The sequence below is a fragment of the Sardina pilchardus genome, chromosome 4 (genome assembly GCF_963854185.1).
Source record: "Sardina pilchardus chromosome 4, fSarPil1.1, whole genome shotgun sequence".
Taxonomy (NCBI): Eukaryota; Metazoa; Chordata; class Actinopteri; order Clupeiformes; family Clupeidae; genus Sardina; species Sardina pilchardus.
This window is the reverse complement of record NC_084997.1, coordinates 16,230,964-16,253,084: the sequence shown is the minus strand read 5'-3', so window position 1 is coordinate 16,253,084 and position 22,121 is coordinate 16,230,964. Positions and strand designations below refer to the sequence as shown.

The window sequence follows — 22,121 nt, the reverse complement described above, 5'->3', positions numbered from 1 at the left end:
CCATTTTGATGCCTTTCGCACACACACAGACACCCCCCCACACACACACACACACACACACACCATCACATGCCTTCACGCAAATCACAAGCCACTGCACACACTGCCACCACATTTATGAAAAATATGCAAAACTCCCAATATCCTTTGTGAGCATCTCCAAAGATGTGCAGAGCAAAGACAGACTCTACCACATCCAGCCTTCAGAAAAGAACCACAAAAGAACCAGCAGCCCTAGCAAAAGAAAAACACGTGTCTAACTTAACAGAAGAGAGCAAAACGTGTCCAGCTTAGCAAAGCATCCGCAAAAGAAAAAAAAAACGTGTGTGCAACTCAACAGAAGAAAGCAAAACGTGTCCAGCTTCGCAGAGCATCCGCCACATCATCATCGCTGACACTGCTCGACCCGTGCCAACGTGTGGCTGAGGGAACACAGAGCAGTCTGTAATCAGCTGATCCAGCCAGGCCTTCCCTGACACCCAGCCCCCCCGTCCTCCCCCCCCCCTATTGTGGGCCTCCCGGAGCAGGCAGGCAGTGACACTGCACCGCGCTGCACTGGGCTCGGGTTAGCTATCGCTCCCCGTCAGCGGGCTAACTTTAGACGCTGATTGATGGCCTGGCCTTCCACTACGGTCTGACCTCCAGGCTCCTCAGTGCCGACGACTCCAAACCCTAACGGCCTTGAGGTCTGGACGAAGAGCCTCTTCCTCAGCGGCTACTTTTTCACGACGGTCTGCATTATCTAGGGCCTCAGGGGGGCGCCTTACTCAACGCAGGCTGGCGTCGGAAATGATAGAGCATCACAGAAGATAATCCCCGAGACCGATCAGCTGGGAGCGAGCAGGGACACGAGCGAGACAAGCTGCCGTACCAATGAGAGATGAGCGCATCCAGACAAGTCTAACAGTCTCTACAGAGTCGACTCAAGGATCTATGGGGACAGAGACAGAAACAAACAATTGATTTGTGGGTCTGTGCGAGAGACAACGTGATCGTCATGAGTTGATCGTATCACGAGCTGTTGTTGGCCTTAATTGATTTAGTGGGAGAAGGGTTGGTCACAGGACCGGGAGTGGACTGGGCAGAACGATGGGGTGGCCGCCCTGGCATGGCGCACGCTTGGTGCCACCACAAAGCCAACCCCAGACATGAGTAAGAGCTGGGTGTGGAGTGGAGCCTGGCAGTGTGGACTATGCGGTGTGTGTACGTGTGTGTGTGTGTGTGTGTGTGGGGTGTGTGTGTGTGTGTGTGTGTGGCATGTGGTGTGTGAGTGTGTTTGCCTTAACGTGAGTTTTAGTGCTTTGTTTGTGTGGGATATGTGTTGGGGAGAGAGAGAGAATTTATGTGTTTTTTAAGCAAACAAGACCAAGGAGCAGAGCTGCAAAACGCATTAGCACCATATGTTGAAACAACTACACGTAAAACACACACAAAAAATATATAAAGGAAAAATATATAAGGAACTAAAATATACATATTCATTTAACATAAGTCATAATGAGTTACACTGGTAATTAGCATTCCCATTTTTATCAAGGAAGTAGAGACACAATATGAAAAAAATTGGCTAATAGTCCTGTTCAGTCCCGTGAACAGCTATGCTTCATGGTGTCTCTTGTGCTGTGCACCTCACAGGAGGCTGCCTCTGCTGCTGGCCCAGTGACCCAGTAATCACATCAGAGCAGACCAGGAGCGGAAGTCAAGGGGCCGGCCCCGGCCACTCAGGGAAGCCGCCTGGTCGCAAGGCTGCCTTCTCACCTTTGAACCACCTCCCTAACCCCCCCCAAAGTTGGAGCTTGTAAATACACACCCAGGCCAGGCCCGGGGAAAACACCCTGACAACATTACAGGGAGCACGACACAAACTGCACGCGCTCAACTGCCGCTGGGCTCAGAGAGAGAGAGAGAGAGAGAGAGAGAGAGAGAGAGAGAGAGAGAGAGAGAGAGAGAGAGAGAGAGAGAGAGAGAGAGAGAGAGAGGGAGAGAGGGAGAGAGGGAAGCTGAGGCCAGCTGATGTGCTAAAAATACATACAGTGGAAGAGGAGCAGAGGACACGCTTCTACGGAGAACATTAATTAAGATGTAGCTATGCTAGGCTAATGTAGTCAGCTAATATTTTTACATGTGGCTATGCTCAAGCTAATGCAGAGCGCTAACTGCTAGCTTTTTAGATGTAAGCTATAATGCACACGGCTAAACTTTTTAGATGCTGTTCGGCACAAGCTTGTGTCAAAGACAGAGAGGGATGTGTGTTGTTTAACATACAGAGAGGCACATATCTTGTTTACCATTTTAAATGCTTGCCTTTCTTAAAAGGCCCAACCTTCATAATACTTGACACAAAAGGTGCATCCGGATGCTCTATTTGCCAGTGGCCTCTCCTCAGTTGGTTCACCAGCTCGTGACCCTGGAAATTGTTCAAAGCTCGAGGTCATTGATGATGTCTCATTTCTCCAAATGCAATTAAAGAAGGTGAAAACGTGGAGAAGACAGAGGAGAAAGGGCCAATGTGTGAGGAAACACAAGAGTATCATCAGTGACTGACCTCTCTTAAAAGTGACGTGTGAGTGAACATGACATCATTTCTCATATCTGCTTTCTTGATTCCTCCACCCTCCTATCGTTCCTTCATCGTTTTCTTAATTCCTTGACCAAAATAATTAGAAGGGGTAAGGACAGGTGGAAGGAAGGTTACTACTACGCACTCATCAACGCGTCAACAACTTGCCTCTTTATGCAGAGACAGGACTCCATATACTGTACATGAACTGCAGTAAACTATCTTGCTCTGCCGTTTATAATCTTTGTCTGCACCCAAAACAAACCACACAAGCAGCCTCCCTCCACCCGAGCAGGGCAAGTACAGGGTAAGGTGCTTTAACAGGAGCCTGGAGGCCCTGGAGCCGTCCTTCCCATTCCCTTACGACCCCTCCTACGCCTGTTAGCTCCAGGAGAGAGAGGGTGTTTATGACACCTCCGTAATGCTGCAGTACCCCAGCACAATTATCCGGAGCAAGTTGCAAAGCGGTAAGCAGTGCAGTCGTTTGGTGTCATTAAGGGACTTGTTACAGCGAGAGGGGAGAGAGGAGAGGAGCACGGTGTGGTGTGGAGAGGAGAGGCCCTGTGTGTGTGTGTGTGGGGGGGAGAGAGAGAGGCCTACTGGACTGTTAACATTTAATTAGAGCTTGCGGGGGCCTTGCGGGGTCCTCCCGAAGGCAAGTTCCTGGGACGGCTCTCCCTGCAGAATGCCCGTTTGTGTCCGCAGCAGGGGCCGGAGCTGCTGACTTAACAGAATGCCGAGCCTGTGTCTTGGGCAGGCACCAGAATACTGCGCAAGCGAGGCCACAATGAAATGAGAAACGAGAGGGGGAAAAAAAAAGACAGGGAAGAGAACAGCCTGGTGCATTTACAAAGTGCCCACTGTGGTCATGTAGAACAACTGCCCCCAAGGGGAGGTGTGTGTGTGTGTGTGTGTGTGTGTGGGGGGGGGGGGGGGGGGGGGGGGCAGCATTACAGTAGCTTCCTACCCACAATGCATTGTGGGAGTACCATTTAAGGACACAGAGCGAACCACCATCCTGTTTAGTATGTTGAGGGCTCCCTCCAAAAAAACTCAGAACACCCTTTCCCTGCAAAGACGATGCCAAGATATAATATGGCTGTCTAGGCACAGCATTATCATGGAGGATTGGGATTTGCCGCCAACCTCACTGCATACAACTTTAATCCATTCAGTACACTAAACATGCTGTAGTGAGGGCAGATCCGGGCCAAGTATGAGGTTCATGGCAGCACTAACAGATGGCAAACTCACAACCCCTTGCAGTTCTTAAACTGCTGTGCATAATGCACAATAGACTGGCAGATAACTCTCGCCTCAACACACACACACACACACAGGAAAGCTGCCAGCAGACAGTAGCCAAGCTCTCTAACCGTGTGCTGTGATTATCAGGAGCAGATGCATGGAAACGAATCTCCCGTATTTAAGTCTGTTTTCTTTCTCTCTTTTTCTCTCTCTCTCTCTCTCGCTCTGTGTACATTGCATTTCGGGCACCACAAAAGCAATAGGCAGCATTTCCCCTCATAAACAGCAACCTGAGGTTGATATATGATTACCTGCATCATAAAGTCTGCAATTAAAACGCAGCAATTAAACCAGGGACACATGTTTCAGACTCGTATGTAATTAGCAGAGCGATGCCAGAGGAATTGCTGCCAAGAAACATGCCAGAAATACATGAATATGTTTGCACAGGCCTCTGACCAAACAAACACTATCTGTATGCGCTGTAGGGGTGTGGAATTTACATTGCTCAATCTTAAGACTCTGAACATGCATTATGTTGTACCAGCACATATCGCGTGTGGCGTGCGTGTGTGTGTGTGTGTATGCATCCATCCGTACATATCGCGTGTGGCGTGCATGTGTGTGTGTGTCCATCTGTACGTGTGTGTGCGCGTGTGCATCTGTTCAACCATTCACTATGATTTCCCAACTCTGAACATGCACATGTCGCGTGTGGCGTGTGTGTGTGTGTGTGTGTGTGTGTTCTTCGCATCTGTTCGCACCATACACTCTAATTTCCCAACCCCTCTTCTCACCTGAGCAGAGGATGCCCTTGTGGCGCGCGCAGGAGAAGTCGTCGCACTCGCAGAAGCGCCCGTAGATCTTGCCGAACTCCGACTCGTAGCACAGGCACTGGCTGCAGCTGCACTCGCCGCGCCCGCTGCACACCTGCTTGCCCTCCGCCTCGCGGCACGCGCCCACCTGCCCGCCGGCGCCCGACTCGCCCTCCTGGCACTCGCAGCGCGCGCCCAGGTAGCCCGGCTCGCAGCGGCACATGCCGCAGGCGTAGGTGCCGATGGAGCTGCAGCTGCTGCTGTTGGCCTGCGTCAGGTGCGTGCAGCCGCAGTCGCAGCGGTAGTCCACCGACACCTCCAGGCGGTCCTTGAAGCCCACGGGCTTGAGGGTGAAGCTGTGCCGCGTGCCGCGCGGAGGGCAGCTCCGCGCCTCCACGCTCACGTTGAAGGAGACCTGCGGCGGGGAGACACGGAGATGAGGACGGACATTAGCATCAATTAGAGACTTGGAGAAAAAAACGCAGACTTACTTAACTATGCCATACTAGTTCTACACTGTTAACGTGGAAATCTGTTAATGTGACTTTGCTATTCTAGCCCATGGTTTGGAAGCAGGGAGATGGGGGAAGGACGTTAGGGTCAATTAGAGACAGGCCGAGTTAAACAGGGAAGGTTACAGTGTGGGTCAGGTGATTGTAAGACCTATATATATATACCCCTTTAACGAATGTGTTCACCATTTGCATGATGAAGACCCAGTAGGCTCGAAACGTTGCATGTTTTTAAACATGAAATGGGAGCAAATCTCAGTGTTGCGGACATTATATTCCTTTAATCAATTAGAGACAGACATAAAAACACAGATTTACTTAACTATGCCATAGTAGTTCTATACTGTTGACATGGAAATCTGTTAATGTGACTGCGCTATTCTAGCCCGTGGTTTCAGATCAGGGAGACACGAAGATGGGGGAAGGACATTAGGGTTAATTACAGAGTCACATAGACTTATTCAACTATGCCATACTATACTAGTCAATAGAACTAGTACTGCTAAATAATACTAGTAATAGTACTAGTGCTGCTATAGCGTAGTACTGCTAATGTGACTGCGCTATTCTAGCCCATGGTTTGGGAAAAAAAAGGCATTCCTTAACTGTGAGTGTCAGCCATAATAAGCCAACGTCAGCATGAATCACTTAATGATGGACATTTTGCACCATAATTAGGCAGCTCCGGGATTATCACGAAATAAACATGTTGATTCACATCCACTGAAGAGTAATGCCACATTATGCCTTTGTGCAAATACTATTCCGCAACAACAAGTGGAGTTGCTACCAAAGACATGATTAAATAATCTCCTAAATCTCTTTAATTGTCCACAAATAATATTCACTGATGCCGCTATATACTTTTACACCTCCATCTTCACCCTTAACAGTCAGAGGAACACATGGAGTTTCCAAGGAGACTGGTAGCCATGGCAAATGCTAGAGCTATGGCTTAAAGCAAACTGACCGTGTGATCACTCTCTGAGCCAATAAAATAAGAAACAAAAAAAAAAAAAAACACTATCCAAAATCCACAAAGCTTTGTTCACAGTTTGGTCCCAAAAAGCATGAACTCGGTTTGAACCAGGCTGGAATGACATGCTGGGTTTTTTTTTTTAACTCTTATCTCTCTCATCTAGGACCCTCAAAGGAAGCCCTAATTGCTGTGGCTGGCTTTCTGCTGGATTAATCATACCCTCCTCCAAGCAGATGACACCCTGGCAGCGCCCATTTTGATTACTGTCAGGAAGTCCACGAGAAGAAAGCAGCTTGACCCGGCCACTGCCTGCAGAAACACGATCGCCACTCCTAACTATTTTTCCAGGGAGTCCCACAGAAGTGAACTCCCATAGATTGTGGTTTCACACCCATTGGCAGTGCATTTTGCCATAGAAAACGGTTCTTGTAAAAAGTGGCAAACCTGCACCACATGCAAGGGTCCTTTTTTTTTTTTTTTTTACATGAGAGACGTCTATAAACCGTCTGGAGCTCAAGACCAGCTGAGATCTAGCAAACAGGAGCCAAAAGGTTACATTTACAGGCAGCCATTCACCAGATGCGTTCAACCGCACGACATGGCTATGTCCAACAAGCTATTTATTTTCTGTGTATTTCGCAGATACTGTTTACAGTAGCATGAGAATACAGACTTATAACTGGCCTTAATTAGTTAACAGGGGGACACTCGAGGGGCCATATGGCAAAGTGTGTGTGCAGAGCCCTGAAGGTAAACATTTGCCAAAGGCTTTATGAGATTTGGGTGTGGTCCCCCTAACATGCGGCATGTGTGAAAGAAAAGCATAAGCTTACACTAAACACACATCGTGGTGCTATAGGAGGAGTGAGTAGACTGCTAAAACCACCCACCCACACCCACACCCACACCCACACCCACACCCACACACACACACACACACACACACACACACACACACACACACACACACACACACACACACACACACACACACACACACACACACACACACACACACACACACACACACACACACACACACACACACACACACACACACACACACACACACACAGCTCTTTGACTGCCTGCCTTCCCCTGAGGTAGGAAAGACAACTCCACACTCTGAGGGCCCTTTGAAGATCTGACACAGTCAGTCCATCAGAGCCCCTGAGCAGTGGGATCCGAGGGAGCTTCAGTCCTGAGCCTCCACACAGGGACCTGGCGGCCATGTTGACATTGGCAACAACCTTCAAGTGTGACCCCGTGTGTTTTAAGTAGGACGGGAGGGGGGGGGGGTCAAGCATGGAAGCATTGAGAAAGCTGCTAAAAATGGCCTTGGCGCTTGTCTCTCTCTGAAGGCTGCCGGTTGCGGTCCTGGTCACGTGTGAAAGTTCATCATTTCTGTATGAGGATCCTGGGAGCGCCGCAGGAGATGAGCCCATGTGTCCTGGGAGAGTGCACTTCAGCACTCACTTCAAACAGCAGCGCAGGGACAACGCTGAGAGGAAGTCCCTGATGAAAGAAGAGGAAAAATCCAGCCCGCCCACTCACCCGCCCTCCACACACACACACACACATACAAACACACACACCTCCCCCTCAACTATGGAGAAAACGCACACACACACACACACACACACACACACACACAGTGTGGTGTTGTGGAGGGATGTAAAGGAGCAAAAAAAATGCACCTCACTGTCAGCTGAACCTTTCACGCAGCTGCCTCGAGGAACATGAAAAATACATAAAATATTCACCACCCATCGGTACACTTTCCCCGCTGTTGCAATAAATAAGGTCCTGATTGGGCCGCAGCGCTGGCACGGCAGGCCTGGGATTTGCGCCCTCCCCGGGGAGCCGAGCCTGGATGACATGTTTAAGGCCCGCTCTGATCCCTCGACACAGCCACCCTTGTTGAACGAGCACGGAGTGATGACATGGGATATGCAACACACACACACACACACATATACAGAGTCCGACACCTGTGCACATTCCGTAGGTTGCAGGGCCGAGACTAGAGGAAGCGAAAAAGAGCGCGAAACTAAACAGCGGCCGTAGCGGCGGGTGCAGCGGCCGTCACGTGGGTCACTCTCACAAGTCAGAGCGGCCGGCACATGGGAGCACATGCTGCGGAGTGGTCATCATGGACGCAGCAGCAGCAGCAGCAGCAGCGTGCTTCTAATGAAGGAGGACTGAATTGGATTACAGAGACATGTGAGTCACATGGGCGAGGGCGTCCAGAGTAGGGTTAATGGAGACGAGTAAGAAGACACTATGAATATAAAGAGGGAGAGAGGGAGAGAGAGGGAGAGAGAGAGGGAGAGAGAGAGAGAGGGAAATGAGAGTAAAAGGGGAAAGGGAGGAGGGGAAGGGACAGGGAGAGAGCAAATTTGCAAATTTACTTTAACCTCATAAGTGAACGACGACACACTAGGAAAAAGCCTGAGATTCCCCTCTCACTTGCAGCTCACATAAGACAACAAAAGCTGCAAGTCCAGAGCACATGCTTTCGTAGTGACGCCCCATATTCGGCTTGGTGGGCCAGGCACATGTTCTCAATCAAGAACGTCATAAAATAATTAACTCCATAAAAAGAACACAACAAACTCCATAAAAGCAAAACTTTTCACTCCGGGATAGCGAGTCCCCACACCGCTTGTTGACACAATAGGGATAGTATGAACAAGAACCATAAGATGAACAAAAACAGACTAAGACTAAAACTAAGACTAAGCACGAGGATAAGAATTGATGGCACGTAGGTGCTACTGACAAGGTGATATCAACACGGAGCAATACTGATGCTGTAGGTTACCAGGATACCATTACTCTTTTCTTCCCTCTCTGCAGCTCTTAACTGAGAAAACAGACAGGGGAAGCCAAGAGTGGCTCTGTGTGTGTGTGTGTGTGTGTGTGTGCGCGCGCACCGAGAGACTTTTTACTCCAGAGACACTCTGGTGCTGGAGCTATGTCTGCAAGAGATGGAAACAATAACACCAACAGTTACCAGCAGCCAGCACCCACAAGCAGAAAATACCCCCCACTTAAACGCCGTGGACACATTCCTCTCGAACGTGCAGAATTTACGGGCATTCACGCAGCCTGCTCCTCTGAAAAAAAGCAGTGTCATCTTCAACCGAGCTGGGCGAAATAGTTTTTGTTCAAAAACAAAAACGTTTCGACCTTGGATCTGAAGTGAAAAAATCTCCAAGTAAAATATCCCTGATATTTCTAGGCCGTTTTAGGCAGGCAGGGAGGCAGGCAGTCGGCCACCAACTTTGTTTACTTTGGGGATGCATTTTGTCCATAGGGGGATTAGAAGCGATGCCGTTAGCCAACACCGATAGCGGATTAGCGAGATGGGTTGTGTATGGGGGCTTTTTAGTAGTCCCTAGGGAGAGGAAGAGCTGGGTGTGGGTCTGAAAGGGACCTAGGCGTGGATTCAGAATCTGGGCTAGCGCCTGCCTGTGTTACTGGGGCCCTTGTGTTGCATCCAGTTGGTTGGAGAGAGAGAGGGAGGGGGGGGGGGAGCCATCGGCTGCTTTTGAGGGGGAGCCCATTGACATGCTGCGGGCGTCTGGCGCAGGACACATGGGCCAGCGGCACATGGGCTTCTGCCTGCCCTGTGCCACCCCTCACCACCACCACCACCACCACCACCACATCCCGCTTTCACTGGGAAGATTGGCAGTTGGGCACTGTGCAACAACCCCATACTCTCGACTCCACACAAACACACACACAAACACACACACACACACACACACACACACACAGTGGGAGAGAGTGAGGTGAAAGCAGAGCAGGCCCATTACAACAGACCGGGTTTGCTCGCTCACACACACACTCACACACACACACACACACAACAATGGGATTCCCTCCATTCACCAGCACCATTCAGAGTGTGCGCTCTCTCTCCCCGCGGTCGACCCCGTCTCAGCACTCAATTGGGCTAAACCCATGGGTGGGACCCCCGGGGGGGGGGGGGGGGGGGGCACGGGGGAGCAGGACAAGCCTCGCTCCTCGCTGCTCGCCGGGCGCTCAGAGCTCTGTGTGTGGTGGCAGGTACAGAGAAGGCCTCATTAGAGACAAGGGTAATGATGGAGCACTCCCCCACTGAACAGAGGAGCTTTACATCGAGGGAGTGTTCTGGAAGCTCTCTCTGTGTGTGTGTGTGTGTGTATATGATATATATAGTGTGTGTGTGTGTGTGTGCGTGTGTGCCTGTGAAAGAGAGAAAAAGAAAGAAGACAGTTGTGTGTGTGTATACCAGTGAAAGTGAAAGAAGAAAAAGTTGTGTGTGTGTGTGTACTAGAGTCTAAAGAAAGAAGATAGAGAAGATAGAGTGTGTGTGTGTGTGTGTGTGTGTGTGTGCACCAGTGAAAGAGAAAGAGAAAGAGGAGCGAGCTGTATTATCTCACTCTGTAGCGTAGAGGCCATGAGAACATTCCAGTGATGATTGGCATGAGTTAGCACAGCCATTCATCACATCAGGTTCTGCAACTTATTAGAGTGGATGATTGCACGTGACGCACCTTTTGTTATGGATAAACGGATAAATGCTAAAACGCTCCCTGTGACTGTAAACCCATTGAGTCATTTGATACACCACCAGTTGATGTTCACCAATTTTACAGTTATCTGGAACTTTTGACATTGAACATTACACACTACTCAAAAAGTTAGGGATATCTGACTTTTGGCTGAAATTTTATGTGTCTTTATGAGTAAATAAAGTACTAAAACACTGAATTGTTGGACATTGGCGGTCACATTAAGTTCACATGTTTATTTATTTATTTTTTTTTATCATTATTTATATTTAGTGAGTAGTGTATTTGTGTCAACACTATCGATTTTGGTGGCCAGAAAGAATGGAAACAAACGCCCTTGAGATCAAAAGCAGTATGCCTGTTCAGCTGAAAGACAATGAATGAATCTCAGAAATTCAGTAATCTCCTGTGCATCCTATGTATGTGTGTTTTACGGCAGTTTTAAAAAAACAAAAAACATATCTAATAATTCTGAAGCTGAAACAGCTGAAGAAATTTTGCAAAATCAACATAGAAACATCGACTAATAGTTGGGAAATTACGGTACAGGCCTGCAAAACCACCACACAGCACCAGGACCTCCTTCAGGAGTCCTCCTTGTGAACACCCGCTCCACTCACCCTGGAGACAAACAGCGTTCTGGGCCAAAGTGCACGGGCTGGAACACAGCTGGGGGTGGGAGTAGAGGTCACCGAGGTGAAGTTGCGCGTTATCGTGCGAGACAGCAGGACAGGCACTGGCCCACGGGGATCAACAACACTGACCACAGGCGGCTGCTGAGGAGTCTGGGTCGTGTCTGACAAGACTGTCTGTCTGTGGCGACAGGATGCTGAGCTGTCTCCTGCAGAATCAGCAAGTTTCAGCTTCTGCTTTGTGTCCCCCCTCCGTCTCTTAAGATAAACCGCCATTGTGAGGAGTGAGGACGGGACCAAACATGCCTTCTCAAGTCTAAAGAACGTCACTACTGTGAAGGATGGACTTTTGCCCTTATAGACTTTTGACAGTAAAGAAACAGCTGACTAACCTCAAAGCAAAACCAGCTTGTTATCACCACATTCATGCTTCACCTTCCTCCTATCAACTCCTATCGCAATGTCACTTGCTCTCAGTAGGAATTCCCTTTGCCCAAGTCCCTGAGAGACCAGAGGTAACTCCTTGGCTGGGAGTGCTCCATGTCAGTGCCCGGCAATGGCTATGAGCTGTGCAAATCAAACAGGAACTGTGCACCTTATAGATAAGTGGCGAGCTGAGTCACAACTTGATAACAAGGCCCGGTTGTTCAGCTTTGGACCCAGCGGCATCCTAATTCACAGAATTAATTTAACTTCCAGCTGGCCAGAAGCATTTACAAGCACAGTGGATATACAGTGTGTGTGTGTGTGTGTGTGTGTGTGTGTGTGTGTGTGTATAAATATATACTATATTAGGCATGATGCAACATGATGACTTACAGATGCAACATTAAATGCCACACGACTACAAATAAGCTCTCTGACCACATGGCGTTCGGTTTTGAACGCGCGTTTGAGCTCAGGGGACGTTGTGCGTTTGAGACTCACCGTCTCGCCGATCTTCAGGTCGCCACACTTGCGGAGGCCGGGGAGGGCCTGTCCGTCCTGGCAGGTGGCGGAGAAGCCCAGGCTCAGGTCCTCGGGGTGCTCCCACACGCTCAGCTCCACCTTGGACCGGATGTTCTGAAGAGAGAGGCCCAGAGAGAGGAGAGAGGAGAGGGAGTCCATTATCTGACTGGAGAAGACGTCACGGCACAAGCTTCAATGAGATGATTACAATCAAGAACATTCTGCTGCAATTTTGTTTTAATTTGCTTATTTTTGTTCTTCTTCTTGCAATCAGACATCACACGATACAAAATGACAAAGATTTTAACACTCGGGGGACAGTCTTCAGCTTTCTAGGCCAAATATGCCGTTTTTTTCCCCCCTAAAGACACTGGAAGAATGTCAAATTACAATCAAGGGCAAACAGCCCTGGAGAATACAAACAGCTTGAAGAACAGTCGCTTGTGGACCGAGACTGAGGCGCAGTGATTGGGGGGGACACAAGCGCACACACGCATGTACAAGAGCAAACACACGCAAACGGTTCTGCTATGATCTTCCTCTAGAAGTCCTCTCTGAGTCAAGGCCAGGGACATCATGTGTTAACACAGCAACACATTCAATGGGTGGGTGGATGTATGGCCGATTGTATACGCGTGAGTATTTAACTGTTTCATTGAGCACGCTGACTTGAGAGAGAGAGTGTGTGTGTGTGTGTGTCTGTGTCTGTGTGTGTGTGTGTGTGTGTGTGTGTGCGCGCGCGCGTGTGTGCGCGCGTGCGCGTGCATACATATGTGTGCATGATGTGTTTATTTAGACACTGGATAGGTCAGAGCTTCAAAACTGACAGTGCTAATCAAAGCCATACCTCAGGGCGATTGATGGATTGCCCTGTTTTGACCCGTGTTGGGAGAGGAGGGGGGAGGCAGGGCAGAGTGGGATGTCATTAGTGTCTCCCCTTCAGACACAAGTGACAGCAGAGGATAGATCACGAAATCACCGAAACATCACTGACTTGAAAACATTTTGAGAGGTCATCTGGCCAAAATTAAACTAGACGCATTATCATTCTGCTTTATCGGCCAAGATTTGGGGCCGTGGGTTTGTTTGTGTTCTCTTGTGGGTCTCCCTTCTTATTATTTCCCATGAGCCTTTGGGGCGCCTCCTAGATTCTTTCCTCTGACCTTTCATTCCCAGTCTGCCTTCCAATAGTCTGAAGAGACCCTTCGAGACAAACTCATCCACTCTTTTCTTGCAAGATCATGCACATCAATTCAGGATGGCTGGGGTAAATATTCAAGGAACTGTACAAGAGGAATGAAATCTTCTGCACATTGTTTTCCTGGCTTGCCCCTAGCAAAATGCCAGTCGCACACACACAGAAAGGGAGCGAAAGGGAGAGAAAGACAAAAGCACATACCCACATAGAGTGTGTGCGAAAGGGAGAGAAAGACAAAAGCACATACCCACATAGAGTGTGTGCGTGTTTGTTTGCTTGGGTGCTTGCGTGTGTGTGCCAGGGCTGAGATTTGGTCCATAAACCTATTTTCTGAGCAATAGCAACAACACATTGGTGCCAAATGATACAGAAAAAGGACTATGTGTGTGTGTGTCTGTGTGCACACATACTTTGCTGCTAGTGTGTGTGTGTGTGTGTGTGTGTGTTGGGGGCGGGGGGTGAGGAGTAATGCTCAGTGCACAGCACTGGCTTACACAGGCAACTGGCAAAAAAACAAAAACAAAACCAAAAAACACAAGACATCCTCTCTTCTCCCTCTGACAGCAGGCTGACCTGTCGAGCGGGACAGTGAGCACAGCAGCCTGAGCCCTGCCCTGACTGACACATCTAATGGGCCTTCACCACCCCTACACACACACACACACACACACACACACACACACACACACACATCAGCTCAGTTCAAAGCCCTGGCACACTGCTATTCCAAGGTGCTGACCCAAATCACATGGGCAGGAAAGCAGGAAGCTAAGTTAACTCACAATTAATCTCACTACAAAAGAACTAAGTAGAAGAAGGCGACTAATACCACTGTGTGTTTTCGCATTTCTTCAAATCAGTGTTTTGATAATCTCCTATGCCCAAATTCATTTGGCTAAGCAACCATACAACTACTCTGAACAAGAGACCGAAACAGACATACAGTCAGCCAAGAACCCAGACTACAGTTACACCTGCCCAAAACCATACTAGTGACAGACAAGTGAACCCATGCGGGGGCTCAATTTGAAATAAATTCTTAATTCCCAAATTCTTAATTCCAAAACAAGGCACACAGACAAAACATCTCCTTGGTAAGCACACACAAGCTCTTTGTCAGTGACTGTCTAGTCTGGCCAACTAACACTCCAATACAGTCTTGCTGATAGCAGATAGCAAGACAAACAGTACTAGCTGATTTCTTTTTTTCTCTTTGCAGCAATCCAAACATCTTAGTGTGTTAAGACAGGAATGAGGCCGAGCCAACAGCTAGATTGCATTTGCCTTCCCAGTGGTCCAAGGCCTCCGTCTAGACAGATTCCGCACTCCCGGAGACATTTGAAAAAGACACAGAAGGGGCGACCCGTCCATCCGGCACGGACTGGCGTAGTAGAGCACTCACGTTGTAGGCGGTGACGATCAGCTGGATGATGTTCTTGGAGTCGGTCTCCAAAATCTCCACCGTGGTTCCGGGAATCAGCGCAGTCAAGTTCTTCCAACATGAAACGGCACGATAAACACGGCATGTTAGAAAATGCGATCGCTCTGTAATCTGATGTGGTCCTCTGAAATAAATGACCACTTAACTCAATGCACTGAGAGTTTCCAAGCCTTCGGGAAAGTCAACAAAACGTGTTGTGATAAGATAGTACCTTGTACAAAACGGCGTGCTTTTTTGTCACGGCGAAGATCAGGAAGATGTTGTTTTCAGCCAGTTTCTCACCAAGGAGGGCCAGGGATGGGTAATCCTGTAGAGAAAAAAAAACACAGAGATCGACACGACCATGAAAGGTCATATATCCTGCATGTGTACACACAATAGGCCTTTCCCAACTGAGGCTCTAGACATGGCAGGAAATGTACACAGGGAAGTCAATGGCCGTCTCTTTCACCCTATAATGTTTACATTAGCCATTTTAAACATACCATCGCATACCATCGCAGGCCTAGTGCATGTAGGAGTCTCTCATTCAAGTCAAACGATTGTCTTGAGCAATCGTGCGAGGGTGTGTTTGTAGCGCTAACACTTCATCAACTATTGAGGGGACGAGCACGGAAAATAGCGATGGGGGAAGGAGTGAAGGGAGTTTTCCAAATGAACAGAGTCCTCTTCTGCGACGTCTAGCCAAAGTGAAATCCATACAAATCCCATGGAGTGGCCCTCTGGGGAACACTCTCTTGAGCAAGCATCCAAAAATGCTTTAGGCAAGGACGTGGAAAGCACTCCTTCAAATCCTACGGTAGATCTTCTCTGATTGTTGAGGGGCACGCTAAATGTCTATCAGCACTGTTTTGAGACAATCTCACTCGTATGTGTACGCAGTTAGTGTCTTGTGCTGAGAGTTATAGAGTAATTATCATGCATATCCAAGCACACTGATTGAAATCAGGCCCAATCAATAGGTCTCTGCCTTGGTTGAAGTGAACAACTGCTAATGAAGCCAACCACAACGTCGGGCCTGTTTGAGATCGCCGAGAGAGCAGCATCCCAGCTGAACCTCCGGCAAGAAACAGACTGAGCGTGAGGAACAGGCTTTTGTTGACGTTACGGTTCATATGACTAGTTGAAAACGGGACGTGCTGCCCAGTCTGATCAATCACCCAAGTACTGATCCAGGGCCTGTGTGTGTGTGTGTGTGTGTGTGTGTGTGTGTGGATGGATGGGGGAAAAACACAAGGTCTTCCATCTCCCATACAGTTTGTGTCATTCAGCGCTTCAGTGAGGCCAGGGAGGTCGCAGAAAGGACCGGAATGAACCAGAACAAAACATCGCTATTCAGTCGGCTGAATTCATTTTGCTATTGTACAGCGCATGACAGTGATCAAGTTATTATTACGTTAGTGTCTTCCCGTCCCCCCCCAAGGGCCCATGAAAAGGTCCCTTCATTCTCTGGCTATCAAGACAGCACTCACTTAGCGAAATTTATGAATCACCAGTAAATGATCATGTTCAAACAAATATGGTTTTGTTGCTCGCTATTGGATGCTATAGAGATCAATAAATGTTATCTCTAGCGTTGCCAAGAGCTTTTGCCAAGAGGTGGCAACTCACAAGGCCAAAGAGGAATGAGGTAAGATTCCAGTAGCCTAATTTGTTTAAGGAGTTTGTGTCTTTCCCGTGAAGGTAACCAAATAAAGAGGGTTGTATTCCAAATTAAACTGTCTATGAGATCATGACCCACACAAGGTCCACATAGTTTCCCACTGACTTCAGCAGTGACAGGAATTCCGTTGAAAAGTGTTTTTTAACTACACACATCAAAACTGTAAGCAAGCAAATATAGACATAACATTATTGCAAGGGTGCTGTTTAACGCTAGGTCTTAAGTAGCATCCTCTGAATGAAGAGCCCTCTCTAAATCTTTCATTACGAGTTAAGTGATGTAGATGACTGTGCTGACAGATCAGGGCACCATTTCTGCTCACCATCTTTGTGGAGGCGTCGTATTCATTGTTGTCGTCCAGGTGGCACATCCCATCGTGCGGCTGAACCAAGCCCCCTAGTTTGCCATCGAGGGCAAGATGGGGCACGTCGTCTGTGGCAAACACGAGCAGGTGATAGGCCTCCTTCCTCCAACCGATCTGCTTCTGTAGAGAGAAATCATAATGCACACCCACCAAAGCTTAGGGATTACGCTGTCAAGTTACAGTCTAGGGTCTATCACGTTCTGAATTACACAGCACACACAGAGAACAACTAGGAGTGGTGTTTTAATCAGTTCACATTTCCTGGCACATTTAAAAGGTCTTGACGCTCCAATATATACGACTGAGAACAGATTTTGCAAACAAAGAGATGGATAAACATACATTCCCACAGTAGCACCCAACGTCCCCGCCCTCTCACACAGCCTGCTAGCTGTTTACTGCTCTAATCAACCTACGCCGCTCTACCGCAATTCATTTACATTTTAAAAAATCTGTGGCGCGAGAGCGTTAGCAAACGCTTCCTAAGTGCGTTAGGCGGGAAACAAACACACAATGCCAAGCCATTCCATTCTTCCCAGCTGGCTCTGACTAATGCAGGGAAACTAAACAATCCTGACCTTTTCCCAACCACACGAACGTGGGGAGAGAGCTACGGAAAGGCTGGCGGAACACATAGTATTCAAGTTGAGTAAGGTTATTAGACAGAGGTGGTTTGCGAGTGTTTTTTTTTTTGGATAACAGCACTCTGAAAAGCTCTCTGCAGCTCTGAAAAGCGAAACAGGCTTTCTTGCCTCCCAAGAACCCCATCAGCTTCCCAGTCTACCAGGAGGACATGATGAGACCTGCCACAGATAGACTCTCCTGTTTGTTCAGCTGGTCTAATCCCTTACTTCCTGTGTGGAGCCTGTGTCTGCTGTCTGACTGAAACTGGCTAACAGCCATCATCGTCAACATCATCGTCAACATCGTCTTTATTATTAGCCACACAAGTTGTGGCACGGACGTCGTCACGATCGACGTCACGCCTCACCTTGCAAACGGCGGCCTGCAGGATGGCGTCGAAGCCGCCCTCTGGGGCATCCCTGTTGCGGGACACCATCTGCTTCTGCACCTCCTCGTTGAAGCGATCCACCTTGTCCGTCAGCGAGAGGATGTGGCGGAACCCAAAGGAGGGCACACACGACGGGAACAGTTTGTATCTATGGTGACCGAGAGAGCAAGGGAAACGGTTACACAAACATTCAAGTCACTGTGGTGTGTGTAGTTTTTTTTTTTTTCCAGTAAAACAGTCAGTGCCACTGACATAATTATGCGTTATAAGGGGACTGTTGCTGCTGAATGACAAACATCCTTTCCAATTATTAGCACGACACTGTAAGCCTAGCTGTAAACACACAAACAAACAAACAAACAAACAAACACAAATACACACAACATCCTCATCAGAGTTGCACAGCTCACGCAAGAATGAATACTATTCAATTATACAGGACTGAATGCAGTAGACATAACATAAGGATGAGGAGCTGGAATCAGTAGGTCCGCTGCAGTCATCTGCCTTCTTAACTGGCTTATTGCTGTGTGGCGCAGTGACAGCCTCATAGGCCAGGGCATAACCTAGTTGGGCACTGAGGCGTAATGGCAGTAGGTTGGCGCGGGGTTATCTAGCCCTGGAGGGGTGGGGGAGGTGGGCAGGAGTACCGAGCTGCAGCTTTTTCCAGGCTGTTCTCCATTCACAATGCATCACCGACTAGCCCCCCCCACGCACAAGCATCCGCATCGCTGATGCACAAGTCACTGTTGTGGACAGTGGCCACTCTGATGCACTGACAACGAAACACGCTTGTGAGGCTGTGCATTTTGGGTGGGGCACTCCAAACTAAGCTAACCCCTTTTTTTTGAGAAGAGGAACACAAATGAAGATGTTCTGCTGGAGTAGTAGACTCTGCTAGTATCACTTCTGATTCTTAATGCACACGTCTAACCTTTTCCATGTGGAAATGAAACTTCTCATCAGCTTGACTTCACATGCATGTTGACAAATACTCGCAGAATCAGCAAACAGCAAAAGCTGTGAGAAAAGGTAATGCGTCACAAATAGCTAGACAGGGAAGAATGGTGGTATGAAGGAAAACACTCCACAGATATCACTCACCCTTGGCAAGGGTTTTCCCGATACTTGGGCGCCGTGTAGGAGAACGGAGAAAGGTTCTTGTCCACGAATGACCCAAAACCGAGCCGGAAGTTGCTGGTGAGTTTGCGCATCTCCTCTGCCAGCTTGGTGCCCAGGTTGAGGATGGTGTCCAGGTCGTCCTTCATGGACAGCGAGAGGTCCATCAGGTAGTACAGATCCACGGGGTAGTCCTCCACCGGCCGCACCTGGACCTGGAATGAAGTCGGGTCACCTGGAAAACAACGTGATCCGTCAGACATTGTGACACCATAACTATCAGAATGTTGTCTAACACCGGCAGCTAATAACTTCACGATGAATTGCAGCTTCTGTTGACAACCTTGATCAAAACAAAGACAAGCAATTCACTGATCCAGACCATTTCATGAGCTTGCCTTTTTTTTTTTTTTACAAATAGTCACTTCCCAGCACAAAATGAGACATTTATTTTTCCAGGGGCATACTTGATGGACAACTGCACCATGCCGCAACCTTTTGTGCTGGCAGACTCACGGTTGTGGGACATACACAGAGAGAACACATACCGGGCCGGAGGTTCAGAGAGATCCTTTGAGGCTGTATCTGCACAACATCAAACTGAGTCTGACCAGAGCTCTTGGAGCTCAGTTGTCTGCTCATCTCGATGCTTGCTGTGCTGCTCGGGCTTTCGATGAACCTCACATCACAGCCACGCTTCTGCAGGTTCTGGCTCAGGTCACAGCGTGAGGTCAAAGTTCGTGTCATTCCAAAGTCCTATTTAAAATAATAAACACTGTTAGTTATCATCATAAATCCGAGATAGATAGTGCCACACAAAGTTAGTGACAGGGGTAGTGTCACAGGAGAAACCTGAAAGAAACTAGGTCTACTATGCATCTTAAGTAGTCCAAGATACAGTGTGGATGCAAATAGGAAACTATCAGGAGTCTATTATGGAAGTTCATACAGCAAATTTCTCAAGATTTCGGTAGAGAAAGAAATGACTAAAGTTGTTTTGTTTTTCTCCCAAATGGTACATCAGTTTCACAGCGCTGGGACAGTTTTCACATGCAACACTACAATGCTGTGTTTATTTTGATGACCACGCGAATAAGAATGCATGTGCCTACCTCTTGAGCGCACCAGGCGCAGCTCGGGTGAATGAGGAGGCATTCTTCGCAGGATGTGGCACTGCCACTTGTGCAAACATTAAGACCTGGACGGAGGAAAAAGTGAATAAGAACACAGAAGCAGTCATACATAAGTACACTTGGAGCATTTATGTTTAAAATCAGCTAACATGCAGACTATATTGGAAAAAACCCATCTAAAAACCGCTAGCTTCAATCTGAAATAATGATACTGCGAGTCTTGCGGCATGGACAAGATATAAAGAGGTAACATTAGCCTACTATGATGTAGACCTAAGGTTTAATTCGTTTATACACATTTTAAGATCAGTAGTTCAAACTGCATGACTTCAGACGTGTTGTCGGAGATGAAGTTTAAATCTTACCTTTAACACTGCATATAAATACTTCTAACACCATCCAGGAAACAGTAGAGCGAAACATGAGACTCCACATTTTTGCCCGTTTAAATTATTCCAAGAAATTCGGATTTATGTCCAGCAAAAGCGACAACGTGGTAGGATCCTCATCCAACAGGATAAATCACATCAGGCATTCTCTCTGCCCTGTCGCTCTCTGGAGAACGCTGAACCCATCTTGGTGTCCATCCGCTCCGGCAAAGTAGCCTATTATAAACTCATTTTAGCATAACACAATGAAGAGCAAACATGTGCAAAAGTGCGTCGTGGAAATAACAAACTTTATCGCCCAAAAACTCTGGTTTTGAAAGTAATCCAAGTGATTAAAAAAGGCTAAAGAGCTACCATGTTGCGGTTCGAAGAAACTCCGTTAGAGTTGCCATTCTAAAAAGTACATGCCGAGTTTGTGTTATGCATGCAGTCTTTACAGTTGTGCAATCCGTTCTTTCTTGGTAAGCTTCCCAAAGGGAAAAATCGTCAATTCCGACAACGATTTTCCTCCATTCTATTCCTGTTGTCGCTCCCGAAGTTTGAGCTCGGCTCGGCGCGTATCCATAGACTCCGCCCTTAGCCAATAAGGTGGGGGCGAGATGAACATGGACGAAAGCGACACTTTAACCCTTTCATTTGTTTACCAGATTAGAATGCGTAAAGGCGTTACATAGGAAACGTTAGCCTATTTCCATCACAATCGTATTCAAATGAAAGGGTGACAATGTAGCATAGTTGTAAAATGTAGGCTAGTTGGAGCGCGCTACAAATTAGTGCAGCCTGATTTACAGTCAAACAGAAACAATAACTGAATCAACACTTAAAATTATGCCAAGATCGATTTTTTGCTGGCGAAATGGGAAATACTATAACCCCCAAATCTATGCCACAAATTAATTTAGGATACTTATGGATTAGCAACTGTGTTTTAAATTATTCCAAAGTAGGCTGTAGCCGGTCTGCCGTCCCGCAAAGGTCACGTACAAGTCACGTGACAATTAACTAACAGACCACCTGTTGGGAAGTGATTGATTTTGGATAATGTGGCATAAAGAAATGCGCAGAGTAGGACTATACTATATTTCTAGGGCCTCAGAAAACAGTGTCTTCGTGTGTTAACAAGGGTCATTTAAGTCTGGGCTGTGAGCACCAGCTGAGATCCACGCACGCATTTAAGCCGATTGTCACCTTTCAATATCCTTTGAGAGCAAAGGTGGACATTGGCTTTGACAAGAGCAGCAACTAGACAAAGCTGTAGCATTTTAATCACACCTTGACAGACGTCTCTAGGAACTACACTTAACCCATGTACCTAATCTTGACCTGATAGTAAGCTGTAGTTTTGAGTGGCCATTGCTTGCACTGCAGATATGAGTTAACAGCCAGTGGCATAAAAGCTCAGATGGGTACCACCCCCAAACCGAAATGTTTTTGTCAATCTCCAACAGCTGGGTCCCCTGAATCATTCAAGTTCTCCATTCCCCATCTTCTGCCTACTTCAGACCAGACAAAAGAACAAAGAGCCTTAAAAGTAGTCCAACAA

The 22,121-nt window shown here is 47.8% G+C and overlaps 1 protein-coding gene across 1 annotated transcript in view; it reads right to left on the bottom strand.

Moving 5' to 3' along the window:
* Positions 1–21,336, bottom strand: part of itgb5 (integrin, beta 5) — a 43,738-nt gene extending 22,402 nt beyond the window's left edge. The window contains exons 1-10 of the mRNA XM_062534356.1: positions 20,555–21,336; positions 20,169–20,254; positions 19,605–19,812; positions 19,042–19,291; positions 17,917–18,085; positions 16,884–17,045; positions 15,110–15,205; positions 14,860–14,949; positions 12,239–12,373; positions 4,606–5,038 (exon numbers count right to left, since the gene is read on the bottom strand). Coding sequence (XP_062390340.1) covers positions 4,606–5,038; positions 12,239–12,373; positions 14,860–14,949; positions 15,110–15,205; positions 16,884–17,045; positions 17,917–18,085; positions 19,042–19,291; positions 19,605–19,812; positions 20,169–20,254; positions 20,555–20,624 — 1,699 coding nt within the window. The 5' untranslated portion in view covers positions 20,625–21,336. The remainder of the gene's footprint in view (positions 1–4,605; positions 5,039–12,238; positions 12,374–14,859; positions 14,950–15,109; positions 15,206–16,883; positions 17,046–17,916; positions 18,086–19,041; positions 19,292–19,604; positions 19,813–20,168; positions 20,255–20,554) is intronic.
* Between the last annotated feature and the right edge of the window lie 785 nt (positions 21,337–22,121).